This window comes from Marmota marmota, unplaced genomic scaffold (assembly GCF_001458135.2).
Source record: "Marmota marmota marmota unplaced genomic scaffold, marMar, whole genome shotgun sequence".
Lineage (NCBI taxonomy): Eukaryota > Metazoa > Chordata > Mammalia > Rodentia > Sciuridae > Marmota > Marmota marmota.
This window is the reverse complement of record NW_025999932.1, coordinates 38,317,157-38,341,678: the sequence shown is the minus strand read 5'-3', so window position 1 is coordinate 38,341,678 and position 24,522 is coordinate 38,317,157. Positions and strand designations below refer to the sequence as shown.

Below are 24,522 nucleotides of genomic sequence, written 5' to 3'. Positions count from 1 at the left end.
AAAAAAAAAAAAAAAAAGAAAGAAAGAAAGAAAAAGAAAATAAAGAAAAAAAGAATCCTCTAACATTTGCATGGTTAGAGTTGGCTCCAACTCTAATCCAGTGCTCTGCAAAAGAGCTTTGCCTGATGGGAAAATGATACATATTACTTGGCTTCCCAATAGGCACATTCATTTTAACAAATAAAGAAAATGGGAGAAGGAAGTAGAAAAATTCATCTAATCAAAGGAAAGTAGGTCCACTGCTCCTATCTAGTTTACAGGCAAGGCTCTGTGTCACTCTCGGATATTAGGCAAGAGCTCTTCCACCCAGCTGCACCTCCAATCCTCACTCCCCCAATGTGAGCGCAGCGACACCAGTCCTCTGGGGTGGTGGGAATGAGCTTCGAAGCAGCTGGTCTGAAGAGGGCAAGTTACAAGTTCTTATTATCAGTTTCATCATCTTTTTAAAGAAAAAACAAGATGTAGAAGGAGCAGGATCCAAGGTAGCCACCACCTCACAGGTCTGTGGTGTGGAGGAAATGAAGTAAGGTACCCAGCAGAGTTAGGCATGAAAAATGGCTTATTTCCATGACAAAAGTGTGTTCACAGTTAGTACAGAACTGAGAAGTCACGGATCTGTGGCACCAAGACAACCAGCAAATAACAGGAGAGTGTGTCCCAGAGCTGCAGGAGCAAGGAAGGAACCCGAGCACCTGCTGGGTCCTGAGGCCTGTCAACAAGGACTGAGCACCTGCAGAGACGCTGCAGCCTGCATGCAAGCAGAGGGTGGGGCAGCAAGACTGGAGGGAAGTGCTCCCTGAAGAGACAGGTGGGTGACACTGGGGGCAGGGGCCTAGAGTTTGCTGGGAAATTCTAAGCAAAGCCAAAGTTCAGTTTTGATATGATGTGACAGAGAAATGGGAAACAGCTCTGCGAACCAGGCCATGAGGTGAGGAACATGGTGTTCTGGGAAGGATTAATCTGACTAGCAGTGCAAGAAAAACTGAAAGGAAAGAGAGAACAGCCTATGAGGCTGATTGGGAAGGCGAGGCCCATGGCAGGACACTATGACATCCAAGTCAGGCTGCCAAGAATTCAGGGTGGCCTGGCAGAGGAAGGAGAGGAGACCAAGATGGCCCCAGAGTGGGAGCCTAAGAAAACCCCTACCTGGTCCTGCTGAGGGAAGCAGAAGCAGCCCTGGGCCAAAAGCAGTGGTGGGCTGGACATATTAATGGCTAAACAGTAAATAAAAGAGAAAAAAAAGGCCTCGGGCATTTTAACCACCTCAGTAGTAAAACCTTGTGGGAGTCTCTGGGTGGGTGAGGCTTTCAGGCCAGCCCAATGGCCTTTCCAGGAACATTAATGAAGTGTGCTTGCTGTCCCCCTATACAAGCACTATCGCAATCACCTGCTAGGCAAAGACTTTTCTTCAGGGAAAAAAAAAAAAATTCTGTGTACTTTGGGAGACCACTTAAAATGACAGAAGATTCCTGCCATGCACAGTGGTACAGGCCTGTAATCCTAGTAACTCAGAAGGCTGAGGCAGAAGGATCATAAGTTTGAGGCCAACCTGGGCAATTTAGTGTCAAAATAAAAATAAACAGGGCCAGTGATGTAGCTCGGTAGTAGAGCACCCCTGGGTTCAATCTCCAGTACAAAAAAAAAGGACAGATTCCCTTTTCCCTGATGATGCTTCATGAAAAATGTCACCAAGAGACACAAAGTAGTGTGCTTCTGTACAAAATTACCCAACACTAGAAAAATGGAAATAATTTAGTCCCTGCATTCCCTTCTGAAGTGTCTCTGAGCCTCCCCAGAAGAGAGCAGCCTTGATCACACAACAGCTGGTGACCCAGGAGGAGCTGGGACAGGCAGAATGGAGAGGATGGGGAGGGGCACAGGACAGTGCTAGGCTGTGCCAGGCTTGGCCTCTGGGAGTCCCAATGGGGAGGGGCAGGGGGGAGCAGGGGGAGGGGTAAGGCTGGGCTGACAGCAGGAAAGTGGAGAAGGTTTAGAGGGAGTTTTCAGGTGGAGGCTTGGGACCCAAGCAACCACCAAGGGACCTGGCCTTTGCCTTGGGTTGTGGTTTGTGAGTATGATTTCATGCCCAGAAGCAAACTCTGAAGCTCAGATTTTCCAGAGTTACAAACAACAATGACTACAAACTCACTTTCACCTTTAGAGTAGCCGGCATATTTCACATTTTATTTTGTAGCCAACCTTAATATGGAAAAGAAATGACTACATATTATTGTTTTGTTTTGTTTCTAGTCCTGAAGATTGAACCCAGGACCTTACATGTGCTAGGTAAGTGCTCTGCCATGAGCTACACCCCCAGTCCTTTTTATTTTATTTTAATACAGAGTTTTGTGAAGTTGCAGAGGGTGCCCTCCAATTTATGATCCTCCTGACTCAAATCTCCTGAGCAGCTGGGATTACAGGGTGCGTGCCACCACACCCAGCTCAAAAAAAAAAAAAAAGACTACATATTCTTAATAAACAGGTTTTGTGTCATCTTGACAGAATAATCTGCAACAACTGCATAGCTTAATAGCTGTGAAGTACTAGAAATGAAACACCATTTAGTGAAAAAAAATGTAAAAACAGAAAACAAGGATGAGCAAAGGGAATTTATGAGGGAGAAGAATAGGAAGACTAAAGAACAATAATTCTTGTAAAAGACCCAGAGCAGTGATTCCTACTCTTAGTTTTTTAAGAGCCCAAAGTTTTACCAATTACCTCAAGGTGTTGCAGAATTCTGAAAACTTCAAGCTAATTTTACATCAATTTAATTACAAATATGCTTTTATGTTATTTTAAGAACAAAGGTACAGATGCCAGTCAACCAAGTACCAATGTATTGAAACTTGAGAAAGACTGGGAATGACTGGGCTAGAGAGCAGATAATCATCTTAATTATTAAAATTACTTTTAGGTAAGCATAAATTCCTGACAAATACCAGTATTTTTCTTCCAAAATAGACCTCTCTGGGAAAAATGTATTCTTCTTTCACTTTGGTGAATAGGCACCTAAATCACAGACCCACCCTGCCCCACCCAAATTCAATCTTATTCTTAATTAGTCAAGCTTCCCTGGGACAAGCCCTAGCAGAGTCAGAAAGAGAATTTTTGGGAAAGAAGTCTTGACCTGTCCAGGAAGTTCAGTCACTGGAAAGGTGGAGAGGTGGAGAACAAATCAGCTCGGATTAGAAATTCCTCCCTTGCTATGTGCACAGTCAGGCCCACTGACTCGGTTCAGGCTCAGAAACCACTGCCTGAAGTTCAAACCTTGAAAACTCACAAACAAGGATATCTCATTTATATCTCTGTGACTTTTACAAGCCAAAATTATGTTTATGAAGACAACAGCAAATGCACAAGTACAGATCTAGCTCTACCTTTTTTACAAATACAATTCAAAAATTAATTGCAGTTTTAAACGTCAGAAAGGCAACAACAGCTCTCAAGGTCCAGATAAGCAACCTGCCTCACACCACTTCCGCTCCCTGCTTCTCTGCTTTCTTTTCTTTTTCCCACCTTGATGCCCCATAATCTGTCCCAGCACGAACCAGTCAGAAGACCTGGGCCATCACTCTGCACAAGCAGTATAACATGAGCAAGTCACTGGTAGACGATGACAACAGATCCCAGGGATAGGTGGATTAAGTTTTTGATAAATGTGGAAATACCATAAAGAGTGGTACAGCACCAGCCAGGCATGCACGCCTATAATCCCAGCTACGGAGGACGCTCATAATCTTGAGGCCAGCCTCTTATCAAAAATTTAAAAATCATTAAAAAGGGGTGGGGATGTAGCTCATGGTAGAGTGCCCCTGGGTTCAATCCCCAGTACCAAAAAAAGAAGAAGTGGTAAAAGTCATATAAATACATTGTTTTTGTTTCAAACTACACTTTGTTGTTTAGGCTAAATGCTAAATGTCCCCATTGACTGGACTGGCAGTCCTGAGGCATTTTTGTGGCTATTCAGAGCTTCCTGGCTCCTTTACAAGATAAATAAAGCAAATGACGCGGGATAATCAGCTCCTACCAGGGTTGCTTTAATGGGTCAAGGGTCTTATTCTAAGAGTTTTGGTGAAAACAGTTTTTAAAAACCTATTCAACTTAGGGTAAATAATAGCAACTGAATTCACATACATAAATGAAAAGTGAGGTGTTGAGAAACCACTATTTGGTCACTTTTGTTAAGTATTTCAACAGAAAAATATAAGAGAACTGCATATAAGTGCCAACTAATCTATTTATCCATACATCTATTTTTAAAGCAAGTATAATAAAATTGTGCAAAAGTTTTTTAAAAAGTAAAAATTTCTATAATAACTACAACCCTGGTTTAAAAGAAAAGATAATGAAATGTTTTTGCTTCACACTAGTGTCAAGAAAATGTGGTATTTATACACGATGGAATATTACTCAGTCATAAAGAAGAATGAGATTTGCCATTGGCTGGTAAATGGGTGGAACTGGAGATTACCATGCTAAGTGAAATGAGCTGACGGTTCTCTCTGATTTGAGGATGCTAGCACACAATTGCGGAGGGGCACATGATAGAGTAGAAGGAATTGGACATAACATTCCTATGTTCGTACATGAACACATGACCAGTGTAACTCCACATCATGTTTGACCACAAGAATGGGATCCTAATTAAAATAAGTTATACTTCATGTATGCTTAATATGTCAGAATGCCCTCCACTGTCATGTATATCTAAAAAGAACAAATAAAAATTTAAAAAGAAACAAAGGGCAAAAAAAAAAGCCAGTGATATGGCCACACCTGAGAAATTCAGAGGGCTTACAAAAACGTTAGGATAATTTGGAAACTACTTCTGGATGCACTAATGACTTAACTCAACCTTATAAACAAGTGTACAACACGAAGTCTTAATATTTAAACCATTTTACTCTTCCCATAGCTTTAGCTTGGGAGTTAAAGTGATGAACTGCCCCAGTTGTTTTCTACTGGAAAATTCCATAAGCAGCTGAGGAGCGGCCTCACAACCCATTCAGGGCACTCATTGCCCCACACCAAACTTCCAATGTTATCAACTTCCCTTCAAGAATGAAAACCAAAAGTAACAGAGGGGAGAAAAGGTATGTGTGAGAGGGAGAGAGAACAGCTGTTGTAAGTTTGGTCATTCTAGCTCGCACAGAGTAGCTACTGGAGGAATAAATGAAATACAGGTAAGTGAAAATAGGCTAGTTAACACAGTCAACCTTCCCAACAATTCACAAGCTGGCTTTAAAAAGGGAGTGGCTCCTCTGCTTAAAGAATATTGTGATGGTAGCAGTAAATGGCACACAATTCTAAATCACATCTAAGTCCCATCTAATCTCGGGAGACCAGCAGGTTATTATGAAAACACACACATTACCTGTCCTTTTCCACAACGACAGGGGTAGGGTAGGACTGGTTACTTTTATTGCCAGTGCCCAACTGGCCGTAAGAATTTGCTCCCCAAGCATACACTTGACCTTCATCTGTTAATACTAACGTGTGTGCATAGCCACAGGCAACCTGGAAGGGGAACAAAACAATCCTCTCAGACCTACAGAGAGAAAGAAATGTCTCACTACTCCCACCCACTAGGTTAAAAATCAAAAAACAAAGTGAAGGAAAAGGCAGGCAGCCCATAAGGGAGATGTTAAGCTAACCAATACTCTACCCTCCCAATACTCGCATGGGCCTCCCAGGGGGTGGGCAGGCAGCAGAGGCCAGAGCCCAGTTCACTATGACCTTCATGTGGTTTTCTTCATGCTCACAGAAACCAAGGGGTGTGGGCTGAATGTAAGAAAGAGATACTTTTATTCCTTTTTCTGATTATTAGAGGAAATGTACTCAATGCAGAAAATAAAGTATAAATATGAAAAAGTACTCTTTTTAGTTGTAGATGGACACAATGCCTTCACTTTATTTATGTTGATGTGGTGCTGAGGATCGAACCCAGTACCTCACATGTGAGAGGCAAGTGCTCTACTACTGAGCTACAGCCCCAGCCCCTGAAAAAGTACTCTTAAGATCAGGGTTGCTTTTTTTCTCCTATTTACATAGAGACAGATGTATGCATCATAACTTTTAATGATGACATTGTATATGCAGTTCTGTATCTTGTTTCTTTTCACTTACTGTTACAAACAGACACTCTCCTATCCTTTAGAATTCTTTGTAAACATCATTTCCATCATATAGACTTGGAATAGCCTCTCTAATCAGCTTATTGTTCTATTAGTCCTTTTTTAAATTTTTTGCTTTTTCTTAACTAATTCAATAGATTTTCTCTTTGGTTCCTTAGGACAGTTCCCCAGGGGTAGAATTTTAAGTTAAGAGATCTTAAGATTTCTAAGGCTCTGAAACATCGTGCCAAAGATTCTTCATGAAAAGCTGTAACAACTTGTATTCCAGAAGCTATGCATGACAGTACCCTAGAAGTAGACATTTCCTGACAGGTACAACTTAATTGAGGGAAAAAGAGCCTTAACTTTTACTTCAGTGAAAATATTTAAGCAGCTGATCTTTTCATTCTGCTAAGAACACTACATTTTAATATACCAGTATCTTTGCCACCAAAGATCAAAACATGCGCACTCAGACCAACAGTGGACGTACCCGCTGGACACGAATGCCTTGCAGAGCTGCCACCCTGCAGGGGGTTGGCTGGTTGCCACTGCTGCCAAGTCCCAGCTGCCCGTTCCCATTGTAACCCCAGACGTAGACCTAGGAGACGAGAAACACAGAGCTCACGGAAGACAGATGCCAGCCCAATGCTGTTAGGAGAAACATGCCAATGCTCACCACATTGATGTGGAAAAAGCTTTTTAAACAAAATGTGAAATAACCTTCCTACCTCCCCAGTGTCCACTACTGCCATTGAGCACATCTGTCCACACGCTATGTTCATGACTACTTTATTCTGTAAACAGCCTGTGACTCTTCGAGGGATTGGCTGATTTGCTGTTGACCCAGATCCTACCTGCCCAGAGTTATTATAACCCCAGGCAAATACCTATGTGAAAGAAAAGGTTGACAAATGAAATGTGTTAATTTATAGAGTCTCAGCTGGATGCTGACAGATGCTTACAGCACCTCATCATTTCTCCAAAAGAGCCTCAGAACCAGAAATTCTCACATGCACAGGCAAAGAAATTCTTAGAAAAGTCATTCTTACCCATTGTATTATTTTATGAAGTTAGATAATAGGTGTTATCTACCTAAACAGTAATAATTACAATCAAATGTCACATAAGATAAAAATATCTACTTTGCTTCAGCCACATTTTTCGACATTTCTGAATTTTTAAAAATAAATAAACTCAGGCTGGGGATATAGCTCAGACGGTAGAGGGCTTGCCTTGCATGCACAAGGCCCTGGGTTCAGGTCCCAGCACCACATAAATAAATAAATAATCTCTTCACTATGTAGAAGAAAAAAACACATCCTTTTAAATTTTGCAGCAGGGCTGAGGATAGAGCTCAGTGGTGGAGTGCTTGCCTAGCATGTGTGAAGTGCTGGATTCAAACCCCAGCCCCACACAAAATAAAAAAATAAATAAATTTTGCAGTGATGGAAGTCCTTAATACATACAGGTAAACTTCATAATATAAATACCACGACTAAGAACTGTTACCAAGAAGAAGACTGAATTTGAAGGGGGCAATTATTTTAATCAAACCATCACATTTCCACGACTGCTAAAGGGATCTATAGAATGTTTTATATATATATATGTATATATTTAAAATCAATGAGCTTTTATGCTGACTGTTCTCACCTCTCCATCAGCTGTTAGGACCAAAGAATGGTAGGACCCACAGGCAACTTCAATGACTTGTTTATTTGACAAATTAGTAGAGATATGACAGGGCACTAAGCCATGATTCGTTGTCCCGTTGCCCAGCTGGCTGTAAGCATTATGACCCCAGGTAAAGACTTCTCCTTCTGCAAATAAAAAAGACAAAAACCAGCTCTTAAAACATCTGCTTCATTATATGAAACTATAGACTGCACAACTGCTACAAATGAAAACTAAAAACTCAGCTGCAAAGAGCCAATCAATTTCCTTAGTCTACCAAATTCATTCTGTAAAAGAATCTATTTGGAAAGTATAAACTGCCTTCTACCTCAAAGAAAAAAAGATAATATTTAAATTCACACAATTATAATAGCTGTAATATGGGTTTTAATAATCAGCAAAGAAAAATCTTCTAAAAATAATGGACAAAATATTAGATTGAAAGTTAAAAGATTGTAAAGCTACTTAACTTTTCTGGATCTTAGTTTCCTTATCTATAAAATGATCACTAAGTTAGTTTTTTAAAAAAATGTATTACCTTATTTATGTGCAACATACACAGGAAAGTTCATTAAACAAATATTACAGTTTTATGAATAATTATAAAGCACATATCCATATAGGAATACTCATGTCAAAATATAAATTATGATTACCCCTAAAGACCCCTCATACGTGCCTCTTGCATAAAAGAATTTAGTTTTTTATGTTTTTTGACTTTATTTATTTTACTGGGGATTTAACCCAGGGCTGCTGTCCCACTGAGTTACACCCCCAGTCCCTATTCTTTAAATCTGATCTTGAGACAGGGCCTTGCTAAGTTGCCCAGATGGGTGTCCAGCTTGCAATCTTCCTGCCTCAGCCTCCTGAGTAGCTGAGATTACAGGTGGGTGCTGCTGCACCTGACTTCCTGGTTTTAAATTTTACATAAATGGAATCATATGGTGTATACTCATTGAAATGATCAGTCTGTTCTTTGTTTCTGTTTTCTTCAGCCCTTTTCTTAAACAACCTCCTCTGCTCAGCTCACCAGGACACACATGCTAATTTATGGAAAGAATTATTACCTGATTCTAAAATCGGAAAGAAAAGCCAATCAAGATCTTTAAACTAGTTGTAAAGCATCCTGGTGCCTTGTTTCCTGTGTGCCTGGCTCTCTTAGACCGTGTGCTGCTCATTGCCATTGACCTTAAGGTTGTGGTTGCCTCAGGCCACAGATGAAGGTCCTTCCTCTAGAGAGGAATTAACTTCTACCAGTCCAGGACCTCTAATAAATTCAATTTGAGATTTCTTGAACCATCTAGTCTAATGTGAGTTAAACTACAAATCCATGGGGGTACACAGTCGCAGGGGGAGGGTTTATTTCATTGCTCTTTTTTCCTGCCTGTTTTGCTCAGGGCAAGTAATTCTGTTCAGGCCTCAGGAAGTGGTCAGTCCTTTCCTGAGCCGGCACCTTTTGTGGTCCCAGTCTGCCTGGGCGGTATTCTATCATGCTCCTGTGAGGCAGGACCTTGATGAAAGTCCCTTCCCTTCTGAGTACTGCCAAACCACAGCTCAGTGGCAGTGGAGTGGCAGAAGCCTTAAGAGAAAAATGGCTTCAAGTTCTCTTCTAACCTCGTAGTTCTAACACTTTCTATTAAATCTAGTCTGATAATTCCTTTCTGCCTTGTCAGTGCTTTATAAATTTATTTTTAAAAAGAAAATATTTTATCTAGAATTTGGTAGTTTTCAGTGAAGAGGCAGTCTGAATAACCTAACCTAGTACTGCAAACCAAAAAAAGAAATCCCTAAAACATAATTTTTAATGTGAAATAAACATGTAAATGAATATTTATGAAATTTATTTTCAGTTTAAAGAATACAAATAAAATGAATACTAAACTTAAAGAAAACTCCACAGTGTCACTTAATTACAATATCTCATTTAGAATCCATGAGCTGGCCATGAGCATGTTCAATTCCTTGGACTACTAATGCCAACTAAAACCATCCATCACTATTCAGTGTAAAAGCAGCACAGAATGAAGCATTACAGGGGATGCTGGAATCAAGGGATAGTCTCTCAATTCATAGATCAGGAATTTAAAGGTCAAAATGTAGATTTCCCAAGGTCCACAGGGAGTGCAGCACCTCCTACAGTGATCACACCTCTAAACAGAAGGGGTTCACTGGGCCTAATTTGTTGTTGTTCACTCATCTTACATGCCAGTAAATGCTAGATTCTATCTGCTGGATCATCTTACACTGATATTCTGATATATTCCCATTTCGTGTTGTCCAGCTCATGGTCAAGTTCATAGGACAGTGCCAGCAACGCTCGCCCAATATGAAAATACGTTCTAGATTTCAGGAGCGGGACTCGATTTGTTTTTCAACAAATAGAGCAATGGCTAAAACTCTCCACTGAATATCTGTTACCTGTTGTTGCCAGGACAATGTGTGGACCACTTCCATAGCTGAGACAAGCTATCTTTTTGCCACTTAAAGAATCCAGTCTTCGAGGTTCAATGGTGCTCTGGACATCACCTAACCCCAGACAGCCACTGCAGTTCGTGCCAAGCACAAAGATCTGTGGGAAAAACAACTGTTGGTTCAAACAGCTCTATTTTTGATGAGCCTATAAATTTCACTTAAACAGGTACAGTCTTCTGAAAGCAAACTGCTTTTTTTAAAAAAAATATTTATTTTTTTAGGTATAGATGAACATAACACAATGCCTTTATTTTTATGTGGTGCTAAGGATGGAACCTGGGTCCCGCCCATACTAGGCGAGCGCTCTACTGCTGAGCCACAATCCCAGCCCCGCAAAACTGCTTTTTATAGAATAAATATAATTTGACTTTCTGTGCTGTTTTTAACTTTGATTCCTTAGCTCCTCTGAGATCTTTGATTTAACAAATCCATTACTAAAAACACGGGTGGGTAATTTTTTTTCTTGAGAATTACCTCATCATTTACTGTAGTATATAAAACTTCATTGCCAGCACTGCCAAAGACACAAGCCTGACGAATTAACTGCAATTCTTCCTCGGAACAAAGGGAAAAAATTGGCCACTTTCCCACATCTAACATCTTCAAAGATGACAGAGTAGCCCGTACTGGCTGAAAAGGAAATAAAAAATGTATATATTGAGACTATTAATAAAATTTCTTTGCCCCATTCTGCAGAAGAGAGTTAAAACCAGTTTAAGGAGGAGCAAGTCCTGTCTATTTCTGAGAGGCCTCTCACAGCAGCAGGAATTGCCTTCAAGCCCAAGGGCTTCAGTACTGCTCTCACGGCAAGCAGGCGCCAAAGGCCCAGGTGGCATCAGATCTCACCTATTAATTTTCCTCGAGGACACAGGAATCATCCAAACTGAACTCTGGGGAGCTGAGTTTTAACAAGTACTTTAAATATCGGCTAGGTCTTCAATGCAGCTGTGGAAACTAGGCTGGTTGTAAAAGCAAGAAAAGACAGAGAGAGGAGGGAGGGGAGGAGGGAGGGAGAGAGGACTGCCATTTCATCTGCTGCCTAAGTCTTAGCAAAGCAAAGCCTTGGAAAAGAACAATGCTGAAGGTGACAACAGGGAAGTGGTCCAAATGTTTTGTTCCCTGGGCAAGCTTTACCTGAACTTCAGTTTGAGAAGCTGGCTTTCCTCATTGTCCACTTGGGTCTGGGACTATTAGGAACAAATACCCCAAAAACATTGTATGAGTTTTCTAGAACAGCTGTAAAAAGTATGGCAAACCAGGTGGCTTAAACAACAGAAATTTATCATCTGACAGTTCTGAAAACTAAAACTTCAAAATCAAGGTGTCAGCTAGTTTGCTTCCTCCTGAGTATGCAGGAAGGATCCATTCCAGGCCTGGATTCTTGGCTTACAGATAGCTGTCTTCTCCCCTTGTCTGTTCACGTTGTCTGGCCTGTAGGTGTACCTCTGTGTCTGAATTTCTCCATTTTATGGAGACACTAATGATACTTCACTTAATTACAGATAACTGTCAAAGTTATCACAATTCAATTTAAAATACAGCCTATGAAGATAGAATCACCCACTTGATTCCTCACAGAGATGCAGAAGCATGGCTCCACGGGTACACATTCAAAGGACTCATAACATCTATCTTGGTTTCTAATTTATACAACAGATACATTTTCTTCATTATGTTTTCCTTAAGCTAATATTAAAATCTTAAATGGATGCAGAAGTGGTTCACATCTCTCAGATGCCAGTTACAGGTGGGGGAGGGGAAACTGATGTGAACCAAACAGTAAAAGAAAGCTGGCCTGGAATAAATTATCGCCCCCGGCAGTGGTATGGGAAGTCAGGAGGGTGCCTGAGCCAAACCTGGACCTAATTCTAGAGATGCCATTTTAAAGACAAACACTACCAGGCTCTCATTCCTTCTTCTAAGATTACATATTTTATAATATTTTTTAAATCTCTTTGAGAAAGGACTAAACATTGTTTATCTCAGAACCTTTTGCAGGATAGTGTCATCTATGACAGGAGGCCTGAGCTCCTCCTCATCCAGGTCAAAGATCACCTGTCCCTAGGAGCCCTTTTCTCCATCCTTCAGACAGTCATCAGTTCCCTGCTGGCCCCTTCAGCATTCTACACCCCATAATAACTATCTGTTGACATCTCAGTCATCATACAGTGAGCACCTCAAAGATGGATACCATCTCACTGATCTTCCTATCATTGACCAACTTGATGAAGTATGTTTCATGCAACAGAATACACATGCTCCAAGGGCATGATTTTTTTCTAACCTTGCCACTTTCTCCATAGAAAAGAGGAAGTTCTTCTTCCATATGGACTCAATTCTGTGTAGTCCCTGAGGAAAAAGTATGTGGTAAAATCAGGATCCATATGTCAGATGAAGTAAGGCAGGTTAAAATCACTTTAGTTCTAATCAGGGATGGTTTCGACCCCTGTAGTTCTAGCATTTGGGAGGCCAAGGCAGAAGGACTGCTTGAGCTCAGGAGTTTAAGACCAACCTGGGCAACATAGCAAGGCCTCGTCTCAAAAAAAAAAAAATTACTTTTAATTATCAGAGAAAATAAGCTGAGCTCAAATATGATGAAGGAAATTAAGCTCTGGCCATGGAAGTTAACCTCCAAAAAAAACCCACAGGGTATTTTAACTGTTCTGGAATTCTCATGGGAATCGTTCTGCTGAGTTCTAGAAAAGTAATCCCAGGATAAAACAGAGATCCTTATGTCTATAAGAAAATGAGTAGAAAATTTTCATTTTAGAGTTGTCATCTACAGGTAAGGAAAAATAAATTTTAGACCTTGGTCAACCTTTCTCTGGGATTGGAAAGTTCCAAATCACTGTGAAGAGCAGACTTATCAATTCTCAGCTCCACTGAAGAATATGTAGTTTGCTAAGCTGGAAAAAAAAAATGGAGAAATGAATGAAATGGATGAAAGGGTGAATGAATGAATATGGCTTTGTTTTCCTTTGTTTTAACAAAAAAAAAAAATCTGAAATGAGAGCCAGCAAGTGTGTAATAGCAGCATTGAATGGTCTTGCCTTCACAACCATCTGCACAATGACTTCTCACTACCATGCAGAAGTGACAGCAAGGGCAGCCCTACAGAAAGACACCAGCATGTCTGCGCCATGGCTCACAGTTCACTACCTCACCACTAAAAATGAATATAAGCAAAATATTGTCCCCTCCAAAAGCAATTTAATAAAACTGTATTTAACAATGTTGATTTGTCTCTAATTTATTAAGTTGGGTGCTATTATATGCAATCCATTAGGTACTAATATCAGAAAATTTTATCTGGTATTTGCTACAGTAGATTTTGAAACTTAAAGATAAAAAACAAATGAGGTCCATTCTTTAATAGTGTTCTTTACCAATGTTTTACATACCCTTGAGAATCTTAGTAATCTTTTTTCCTCAGCTGTAAATAGTCTCTCAGAATACGAGGAATAGTAATATATACAGAATAATTATAATTCAAAACTATGGCAATTTTGTAATAAATCATTATCTCTCGCATTTAGAAAGCAAACTTAAAAAGACATGCTTGTTTTTAAACAGGATCACTTAGAAGTTTCTCACTTGTAAATCTATAAAACTTGATCTAGTTGACAATATGAAAAGATATTTTGCCATATTTAATACTACACATCATCTATGCCATTTTGGCAGATGTGTTAAATCCTAATTTTCTCTAAAACCCAGTATGACCACCACTGAACTTCACATATCTGTGTGCTTCCTAATTATTCAAATAGGCAGACACACCTTCCCCTACGTATTTCCATAGGATTTTTTTTAAAACTTCTTAATGGCACCTTTCATATTCTGCCTCATGTCATAGTTGTTCTTATATGATTTATCTTCTCTATTAATTTGAAACTTCTTAAAAGGGGACCATGATTCATTTGTGGCTATAAGCACTACAACACTATGGCTCAGAGTGAACACAAGGTCTATGTTGGAAGCATTCTTGGAATAAAGCTCTTGTGTTCTGGAACCTGCCAACCCAGGGTTGTATGGTCTTCCTGTCTTCCTTCCTTCCTTCCTTCCTTCCTTCCTTCCTTCCTTCCTTCCCTCCCTCCCTCCCTCCCTCCTTNTGCTCCTTCCTTCCTTCCTTCCTTCCTTCCTTCCTTCCTTCCTTCCTTCCTCTCCCTCCCTCCCTCCCTCAGTACTGGAAATCAAACCCAGAGCCTTGGGTATGATAGGCAAGCACTTATCACTGGGCCCCACCCCAGCCCCTTGAAGGTTTCCTTTTCTGTCTCATCCTAACTGAAAACACCTTTTCCATGTCTGTCTCAAATGTAATGGAATAAAAAATAAAAAGAGAAGAGAGGAAGACTGAGGATGTGACTCAGTGGTAGAGTGCTTACCTAGCACGCCCAAGTACTGGGTCCAATCTTCAGTGCCACAAAATCGGGGAGGGGGTAATAAAAGAGAAGAATAGAGGAAAAGAATCCAAAAGTTATACAATGGGCGGAAGGAGGGGGGAGAGGGAAAGGGGAAAGTGAGGAAAGAATGAAGGAAGAGAAAGGAAAGGATATAATGGGGAGAAGGAAAAAGAGGACTTCACCTCACTGAACTTCAGGCACCTTTGTTCCAATGGAAGGGAAATGTACTAAGATCAGGGAACAGTATCCTGGGTTTCTAAGTTGGAAAATAAATGGCTCTTTTCGGTGTCCTTGGTCAATTTTAAGCATAATAAACTCTTTAAATAGGAAAGGTTGGAAAACAGGCATTCTGTTTATTGGCTGATCAGGCATAATTACATGGATGGCATATGGAAATCGCCACCTCCCAAGAAATGACATTCATAAGACTCAATTACCACTAAATATAAGATTAACATAATTTTATGTTTGTTGGTCAGAAAGTCTTTCAATATTTAGAAATGATTTAAGATTAATTACTATCATTTGCTACAATAAAAAAAATTGTTGTTGAATTCCCTGGCTCTGTAGAAAATGGTTGGCTTGTTTTTTGTTTTTGTTTTTCATGATACATACTTGATTAAAAAAAAAAACTAATTTTCCCAATTTGTGCTATTTGAGGGATATAGTTTTTGGAAAATATGTGGAGATTTTAGTTATCCTGAGATCCACATGATTTCACCAGGCTATTATCATCAATATTGTAGTAGTATATCAACATACATTTTAAAAATCCACAATATACCTATAGAAAACCACATTCATGCTGAGCTAAACATGTATTCTAAATAACAACAGTATAAACCACATTCATGATGAGCTAAACATGTATTCTAAATAACAACAGTATGATAATAATAGTTAAAAAACAGTTATCCTATGCCTGACAGTATTTCATTTAATCTGTATAATACCTAAATAAACAATCATAAGTATAAGGTATAATCATTGGCTCTTTTGATAAAAATGTTTCAATAATTTGACCAACAGTCACCACTCAGGATCAGAGCTAGTATTAGACCCAGGACTAGTTCCAAAGTCCTTACTCTTAGATCCCCTACTGTGCTGTAGGTATATTTTAAGTTTTTCCTGTGTACAATCCAAATATGCATATATATATCTCCAAATATCTAAGAACATTGCCTCCAAATGCATTTGTACCTGGTTGTTTTAAATTTCTGGAGCCCAGTATTCGGTCATCTTTAATCCTGTTGCCTTATAAAGTTGTCCTTGTATGTTGTCTTCTAAAACAAGGTTAATATAACTGAAAATACAAATACATAAATAAATTCTATTAGAGAAAAAAATATACTATCTTGCAAATTTAAAAATCCATTATTTATCTGGGAAAAATACTTTTAATTGGATGAACTCCTATGAAAAAATCAGCAGTAGAGATGTTCAATTATAAAAATATTAAGATTATAATATATAACTGGGATATATATTTTATTTGGTAAGTTTGAGACAAGATTTCAACAATTTGGACACTGACCCATATGCAAAAACACTTACTAAAAAAAAATTTAAACTGTAGCATTTCAACATAGAAAAATGAGTACTGGAGATCAAAGTACTTAGGCATACTAGGTAAGCACTCTACCGCTGAGTCATATCCTCAGTCTTCCTCTCTTCTCTTTTTATTTTTTATTCCATTAAATTTGAGACAGACATGGAAAAGGTGTTCAGTTAGGATGAGACAGAAAAGGAAACCTTCAAGGGGCCAGTGTTAAGTGCTTGCCTATCATACCCAAGGCTCTGGGTTTGATCTCCAGTACTTATGGAATACTCATATGGAATCCTTAAAAAAAAATAAATAAAAAGCTTTCAAACTTTTAGAAGTATAAAAAATATCTTTATGACTTCAGGACATGGAAAATTTTCTTAAATAAGACATGAAAGCATAAACCACAAACAAAGACCAGTAATGTTGAGCAAAGAGAAAAACTATGACACTACAGGAGAAGATACTTGCAACATATAAAATTGACAACTGGCAAAGGATTAGTATCTAAAATATACAAAGAATGTCTACAAATAAATAAAACAACACAATTAGGAAACAGGCAAAGGATACAGGCTATTCACAGAATTAATGCACACATTAAAAGATATTAAAATTCACCACTGAATTTATCATGGAAATGCAACCACAATAAAGTTGATCTTATCCATCAGATCTGTAAAATTTAAAGAGGGACAATACCTAGTATTGGTGAGGATATAGATTGAAAGGCACTCTCATATCCTGCCAAAAGAGATGTAAATTGATATAATCACTTTAGAGAATAACTCCACAATGTCTGGACAACCACAGCATCTTTCAATCTTTTTTGACACATATATGTAACTCAAACAAAAATTTCACAAAATAATTCTCTTACACTTTCTACATGAGATGGTTGGTGATATTTTCTTTTTTATTTTGTCTATTTCTACTCTACCCTCCACTATTCTATTTTATCCTTTTCTGTTCCAATTTAAAAGAAAAAGAGCTAAATGGCACATACCTGTAATCCCAGAAACTTGGGAGGTATGAGGATGCCAAGTTCAAAGCCAGCCTCAGCAAATTGGTGTGGCCCTGAGCAATGGAGCAAGATCCTGCCTCAAAATAAAATGTAAAAAAGGAGCAGGGGATGTGGCTCAGTGGTTAAATGCCCCTGGGTTCAATTCCTGGTGCAAATTAATAAATAAATAGGAAACGACAGTTAAATGATTCCAACATCACTAATAAATCAATCACATCCTGTAGTTTGGAAAAACTCACCAAGATGAACTGTAGAGCAAATACACAATTGTGTACAATAGCAATAAAACATGAAATAGCAAGCAGAGTTGACCAACAGAGTCTACAGTGGAATTCACAAACTGTGGCATATCCAGAATCAACACAGTTACATCTCCAAAACAATGTTGACCAAAACTACTAAGTGAAAGAATGATATACATGGCATACCATTTGATAAAGTGTAAAAACATTCAGAGAACAATACTACTTTAATGTATTGTGGATGTGAACATATGCCTGGCTGGACTTTGATGGAAATTTTTCATAGGAACATTTTGTTGTTTTGGTGAATGCGTGTGTGTGTGTGTGTGTGTGTGTGTGTGTGTGTGTTTCATAGGGGACCGAACTAAGAGGCACTCTACCACTAAGCTCTAGTCCTTTTTTATTTTTTGAGACAGGGTCTCACTAAATTGCTAAGGGTGACATCAAACTTGTGATCTTCCTGCATCAGCCTCCTCAGTAGCTGGGATTACAGGCATATACCACCACACCCTGCTCCCATAGGAAAATAGGCAACGCTAAAGATAAAAGGTTCCATGTAATTCTATCAATGAATTCATACACAATGGCTTTTCCATTGACAAGATGGTTTTCAAGATTTTAAGCTTAATCATCTAAGTATGAGAGGAAAAGTTTACCCAATATGAAAGAAAGCAAAATCTTAGAATATCACTATTCTAATTTTTCCTTTACCATGGACATAGGAATTGAATAAAGTATTGATAATGATAATTCATAAACCATAAATTCTTTTGGCATCCCTAAAATAAAATCTAATCAATACCACAGGAAGATAATAACATAGATAAAGAATAGCATTTTAAATGCCATGGAAGAAAAGCCTAAAATAGAAACAAATATTTAATATCAGTGTACTAGAATGGCAAAAGTATGTTTTGTACTTCTGGTCTAATTCTACTTGCAAACTTCCCCTGCCTTTCCTGCACAGGAGGGCAATGTTTCTTGTAGACCCAGGGCAGACGCTGGCATTTGTATTGGGACAATTCTTCACATTGATAGGGTTATAGCATAAAATCATCTTATATAAATTTACTTATTGGATGATAGTAAGGTCATCGGTTTTTCCCATTTGTTTTGGGATATATGGCTTGACTCATGTCTATAGTTAATTATTCATATTAAGTGTTCTGTGTTTTGCAAAATGGTTTCTTATACATTTCCTCATTTTATTTAATGTAATAAAAAGATGATACAGACTCATACTTACTGATACTGTCTTGCAATATGGACAGAAAAATGGTAAGATAAGGACCTTCTCCAGCCACTGATCTCTGCCTTTTGAGGAACCAAAACTGGTCACTCAGGAGTCAGTGTTTTGAGTTTTTGGAAGAGTTAATTTTTCAAGACCAAATACATATCAAAGTAAGGTAATCTATTATATCGTGTTTCTTATTCCAAATGTTTTCCTAAACTTAAATAGTTCAACACTTTATTTCCAAATCACCCCTGTTTGGGAAAGATTAACTCCTTATTTGGACATATTGTATTCAGAAAGTTTTTTTCTGTACTCTTAGTAACTTACACAGTTAAAGCAGACAAGAAGACAGTCATTTGAAAATGTGAAAATGTATCCATTCCAAATACAGAGAACAAATCAAATAACCATTTCTCTGTACAAAGCATATGATAGGCAGTCTGTACATATTATTCTTGGCAAAGTAATCAATAGAAGTCAGTGTGTCTACCATACAATGTGCCATATTACTTGGTAGTGCCTCTGACATAAGTAATGAATTAAGCTGATTATAGAACATAACATTCATTTGCCTGGTTCATTCAACAAATATTGGTTTATTGCCTGTAGTAGACAATGAGTGCAAAGCAAATATGTAAAACAGAAAACCAATAATGTAGTGCAAAGGAATTTGTAACTCTCAAGTGCCTGAGTCCACATTAATGCACCCAACAGTGGGCCTTAAGAGCCAGTACTTGGCAGTTAATTGGGGGCTTCTAAATGCTGGCAGCTGTACTTTAGAAGTGTTCCCAGTGGGAAAAATTAAAGAAATTTCTACAGAGAAATCTAGTGTTAGTTATTTTTAAATTCAACTTGATAATACGAGGTCAACTCTGAAGATCACATTTAAGCAACATAAAACATAAAAATATTTCCTTGCAATATAGAATTCAATGCCTTTAACAAAGTCAACACATTAAATGATGCTTATCTAATCAAAGTAACAGAAAAGTAAACAAAACCAAATATCTTTTAGGACATCAGCACATAGTTTGCAGCATCAGTGTGTTAATGAGCTGCAGATCATATAAAAGTCAATGCGACAATGACAGTTCCCAGGTATACGCTTTGCTGAGTCACTACTGACAACAGCTTTTTTAGTGTCATTCTGAAGTTATAGGTAATATAATATAAATAGGTTAATATATATATATATATATATATATATATATATATATGTGTGTGTGTGTGTGTGTGTGTGTGTGTGTGTGAAACATGATCCCCACTGTCACGTGCTTTAAAAAACAAAAAAGTGTTGGCAATAATTTAGTTCCTCCTGAATGAGGTGTTGGAAATCAACAAATAATAGTAAGATACCAACAGCAGCTAATTAAAATAAATAATTATAAACAGGATGAATAAAGCTAAAAAAGTGTAAAAGCACAATGAAAACTAGAGCACAACCTCAAAGGAAATGGTATTGCCACGTGTGTATGAAAACCAGCAAACTGACTTGTAGAACACAGAAACACAGTTGCTATTTTAATTGCATGTTTGTCAAAAGGTTTTCAAATTTCACCAAGAGTGTTGGGGCAGAGGTACAAAGCAAAGATGAACTTAGTTTGAAGAGATTACTGAGCTTGTCAACATTGGCCTTTTCAGCCACATAGCAAGGGTCACTTTCAAATATGAAAAAATAAGAAGAACTACACAAATATTATATGAGTTGGTACTTAAGAGACATTTTAAAATTCATTTAAAATTTAGTTCCTTATAGATCCAATCCAATTTTTCAATAGATTTAAACATATCTACTAATAGAATCCTAATTGTTAAAGATCTTGGCCCCCATGACACATAATTCCTCCAACATGGCAGGCCCTCTTGACTTTGGCTCCTTTCCATTTGGCATTCCTTTTGTTCAGTTTAACAGACATTTTGTATGACACAGACTCTTACAGTGGTCATAAGTCAGGTTTGAGTCACATACTATCACCCATTAGTACTTGTCAGCTCAAAAAAGTCTTCCATTGGGAAGTATACACAGGATGGATGACAAGACAGAAGACTTAGAAACACTCCAAAGTCTGATTAATGCTGAAAAAACTGCCGGGGACTGCCATGAACAGGAGCTGGGCATGTAGGAGCTGAGCACATACCTTTAGCCTTGAGCGATGGGGGTATGGAACTGGCTTCTGTGTGCTGGAAAGTAGGTAGACCTCACCTCTGCTGGGCAGGGTAGTGAAGCTCTGGGAGTGGGCGTCACCCAATAGGACTGGGCTAAACCCCCCTGAAACCCAATCCCTTGCCTCATTTGGGTGGAACTTTCTGGTGTCTTCCCTTCAATAAATAGGGTTTTAGACATGCTGTCTCTCTCTTTCCAATGGACCCTTAACGTTGAGAGCTGTCCCTGAATCCTGTAAGCAAAAGTATTTGTGTGTTGCATGCTTCCTTGAATGTTTTCTTACTTATTGATGTAGCCAGCTCTTGTAAACCCAGCTGGCAATAAAAAACTGGGGTTCCTCGTGGTGCTAGGACAGGGTCACCATGTTTACGAGACACATGTTCCTTACAGATTAAGGATCATACTAGCCTTCCACTGATGGTCATTTAAGAATATCTCTCACAGGCAGGCAAGCTGTCATTTCCTTTGAAGTGGATACTCCCATTTTCAGCCTTGAACAGGATCCTTACTGTCACTCTGCAACCCCAATACTTCTGTTCCCAGCCTCCCTTTCCTGGACAATTTAACTTATAATAACTCCAAATAAACTTCAAAAGCAGCAGTATCTTGGGGGCATTTAAATTTCACTTTATCTACTGATAAAATTGAAATTGAAGATGACAATTTCCTAAGGGCATGAATAAATTCAATGGGTTCCCTACATTTAAACTTCTAGATAAACAGTTTTTCGATTTTTGAACCAACTTTACTTAAGCAAAGGGCTTCAGGGAACCACACTTTACTTTCTAGAATCATTCCTGTCAGCCTCATTCACTAAGCCTCCTTTAATTATACCTAAAAGTTGATTAGGTTCATTCAAATATTTCTAAGAGATATCTTTTAGTATCTCAGTATGATATCATACCAGATGCTTTAAGCTCCTCTCCAGCACAGTTTCAAATAAAGAAAAGTAATGATCACTCTTAGAAGAAAGCTTCACTAGCCATCCACATGACTTACATCATAAGGACACTAAGAAAGAACTGCAAAGCAGAGTAAATGGTGAAGAAAACACAGATGTCTCTTGGTGTCCACAGGACCCCTCCACCCCATGAATAAGAAAGTCTGTGAATGCTCAAGTCCCTTATATAAAATAGTGTATCATTTTCCTATAACCTATGTTCATCCTTATACTTTAAATCGCCTCTAAATATTACAATACCTAATACAATGTAAATGCCATTAAATAGTTGACATCCTCTATTTTTAGGGAATAATGATAAGAGGAAAAGTCTACATGTTCAACACTCTCAATATTTTTAAAATATTTTCAATTTGAGGTTGGTTTAATAACTGGATATGGAATGTAAGAATATGGACAGCAGACTGTATAATTTTTCTCAGCACATCTGTAGTGGTTGGTGAGTCTCTTCCACGTAAGAATCCAGCCTTTTCATTTGATGTGATGAGTTAAACTGCAAAATTCTGAATAATTTGAACTCTATTTAGAGAAAATGATTTTTTAACCTATAAAGGATGGTACCATCTGTCACAGTGGTCATATTGCAGGCCCCATGAAAGACATATTAGAGCAAGGTAATGAATATATTCTCCCAGAAATATATTTAATTCTAAACCTCAGTTCTCCATCTTGAGCACCACCTTCAAATTATCCTTTAGACTAACTATCACCATGCTATTTAAAATTGTAACCCACAGCCAGGCGTGGCAGTGCACACCTGCAATCCCAACTATTTGAGAGGATGAGGCAGGAGGGTCATGAGTTCTTGGGCAATTTAGGAAGACACTGTTTCAAAATCAAAAGGGCTGGGGATGCAACTCAGTAGTAGAGAGTCCCTGGGTTCAATCCCCAGAACTGATGGATAAATAAATTAACTGCATGCCGTATCTGAACTCCCAATCACGTTTCTCTTCTCCATTTTTCATTCATTCATTCTAGAATTTTCTGAAATAATAACTAAATGTTGGTTGTTCATCATTTTTCACTAGAATGCAGGCTCCAGTAACAAGGGATCTTTTGTTTACTGATAAATCCCAAGCACCTAGGAGAGCACCTGATACAAAATGTTTGCTGAATGAATTCACCTTCAGTACAAAATTAGGAGTTAGATTTCAGTTGCATTTATACAGTTAACAAATACCTTCTGTGCTCTAATTATGGTGAAGACAGAACATAACCAAAGAAATATATAAAAATCAGATAGTGATTCCGGGCTACAGAATAAGATGTTGGAGAGCCAGAGCAGGGGCTATTTTAGATGAGGCAGCCACCTCTCTGAACTGATCACGACTGTTTCAAGAACTGAATAAAGTCTGGTGCCAGGATGATTTGGGTGGAGTAGTAAAGTGAGCATGGAGGAAATAGCAAAAGCACAAGACCTGGTGTGACAAGAACAATAGGCCTGGTCTGGTGGGAGTGGGGTGTTGAGAATGTCTCATTCTTGTTGCCTTACCTACTACTTAACAACATGTATGTGCCAAACACAAAGGAAATAAAGGGATTACATTTCACTGAGAGTACTCAGATTCTAAGTGGCTTTTCTATTCCAGCTCCCAAATGTCTGTCCAGCACATTACATAAGATTGTGAAGCACACAGTAATGACATTGTTAAAAACACTTCACAGTAGCCCCAGGCGTCACAAAACTGATTAATCAAGTACCACAACCGGTAAGGTGTAAAACAGGAACTCAGTGTTACAAAAGTGCAAAGCCAGATTCCTCAAAGCCTCAAACACATTATTTAATGTGACAGTCACTTCGGAGTCTAGTAGAAAGAGCATCGTCCCAAAGCACCTTATGTAAAACTCAACCACTTTTATTCAGCCAGGCACGGTACAAAGCAGCTGCAATACATGCATTTTGTTACAGCCTTTGGCTCTGTTATAACATTTTTCTGCAATTTTGCAAAGAATAGAAGCAAAAAAATCCACTCTGAACTCGCCTTCCAACTCAAGGCAGGAATTTCTTTCTCGGCCAGGGCAGAACACTTGGAAAGTTTTCAACTTCTGAAAACCTCAACTTCCGGGGCTGAGCAGAGCAGTACCTTCAAGCTCAAGGTGTGCAGTGACATATCCCCATCCCTCCACAGCAGTTGCAAAACAGTTCGCCTAGCAAAGGAAACTTTTCACAATATCCCTCCACATCAGGACCAAATGTCCACAGCATAAACTATCACAGAGTCTGCGACCGTTTCGAGCCGGGGTGCCAGGGGGTCAGGCTTTGGGGACGGGAGTCACGGGTCGAGGCGACAGAAATGAAAACAACGGCAGCCTAAGCTGAGCCGAGAGAGTAGACGGAAGGCGGGACGCTAAGGCAGGAGCCTCCCAAGGCCTGGGTATCAGCTCGAAGTCCACTTGGACACGTAAACTTAGAAGGGAGTAGCTTCCGAGCAGGTGATTGTCATGGGGCGACACCAAACGCGACCCTAGACTGGGGAATTGACGCGTGCGCAGTGCTGCATTGGCTCAAGTCTGGGGCAGGATGTAGCCCCGGAACCAAGAACTCAGCCCTCGCGCGCGGACTCGCGCAGGCGCAAGGGAGCCTCGGTCCGCGGCCTGGGCGAGAGTACAGCCTCCCAGACTCGCGCCCAGCCCCCACCGGCCGGATTACGCATGCGCGGCGACGCCTTGGCCTTTGGCTTGGGCGCAG

General features: G+C 39.1%; 1 protein-coding gene across 8 annotated transcripts in view; it reads right to left on the bottom strand.

The window, feature by feature from the left end:
- Positions 1-24,522, bottom strand: part of Rcbtb2 (RCC1 and BTB domain containing protein 2) — a 41,521-nt gene that overhangs the window by 16,213 nt on the left and 786 nt on the right. For 2 of the 8 annotated variants that reach the window (XM_048800931.1, XM_015484285.2), the window contains exons 2-10: positions 15,866-15,968; positions 13,071-13,168; positions 12,547-12,611; positions 10,737-10,892; positions 10,209-10,359; positions 7,770-7,936; positions 6,845-7,003; positions 6,607-6,714; positions 5,375-5,517 (exon numbers count right to left, since the gene is read on the bottom strand). In XM_048800931.1, coding sequence (XP_048656888.1) covers positions 5,375-5,517; positions 6,607-6,714; positions 6,845-7,003; positions 7,770-7,936; positions 10,209-10,359; positions 10,737-10,892; positions 12,547-12,588 — 926 coding nt within the window. In that variant the 5' untranslated portion in view covers positions 12,589-12,611; positions 13,071-13,168; positions 15,866-15,968. Of the gene's footprint in view, positions 1-5,374; positions 5,518-6,606; positions 6,715-6,844; positions 7,004-7,769; positions 7,937-10,208; positions 10,360-10,736; positions 10,893-11,396; positions 11,416-12,546; positions 12,612-13,070; positions 13,169-15,865; positions 15,969-23,917; positions 24,400-24,522 lie in introns of those variants that run through there. The other 6 variants (XM_048800925.1, XM_048800926.1, XM_048800928.1 and 3 more) reach the window with 6 other exon arrangements.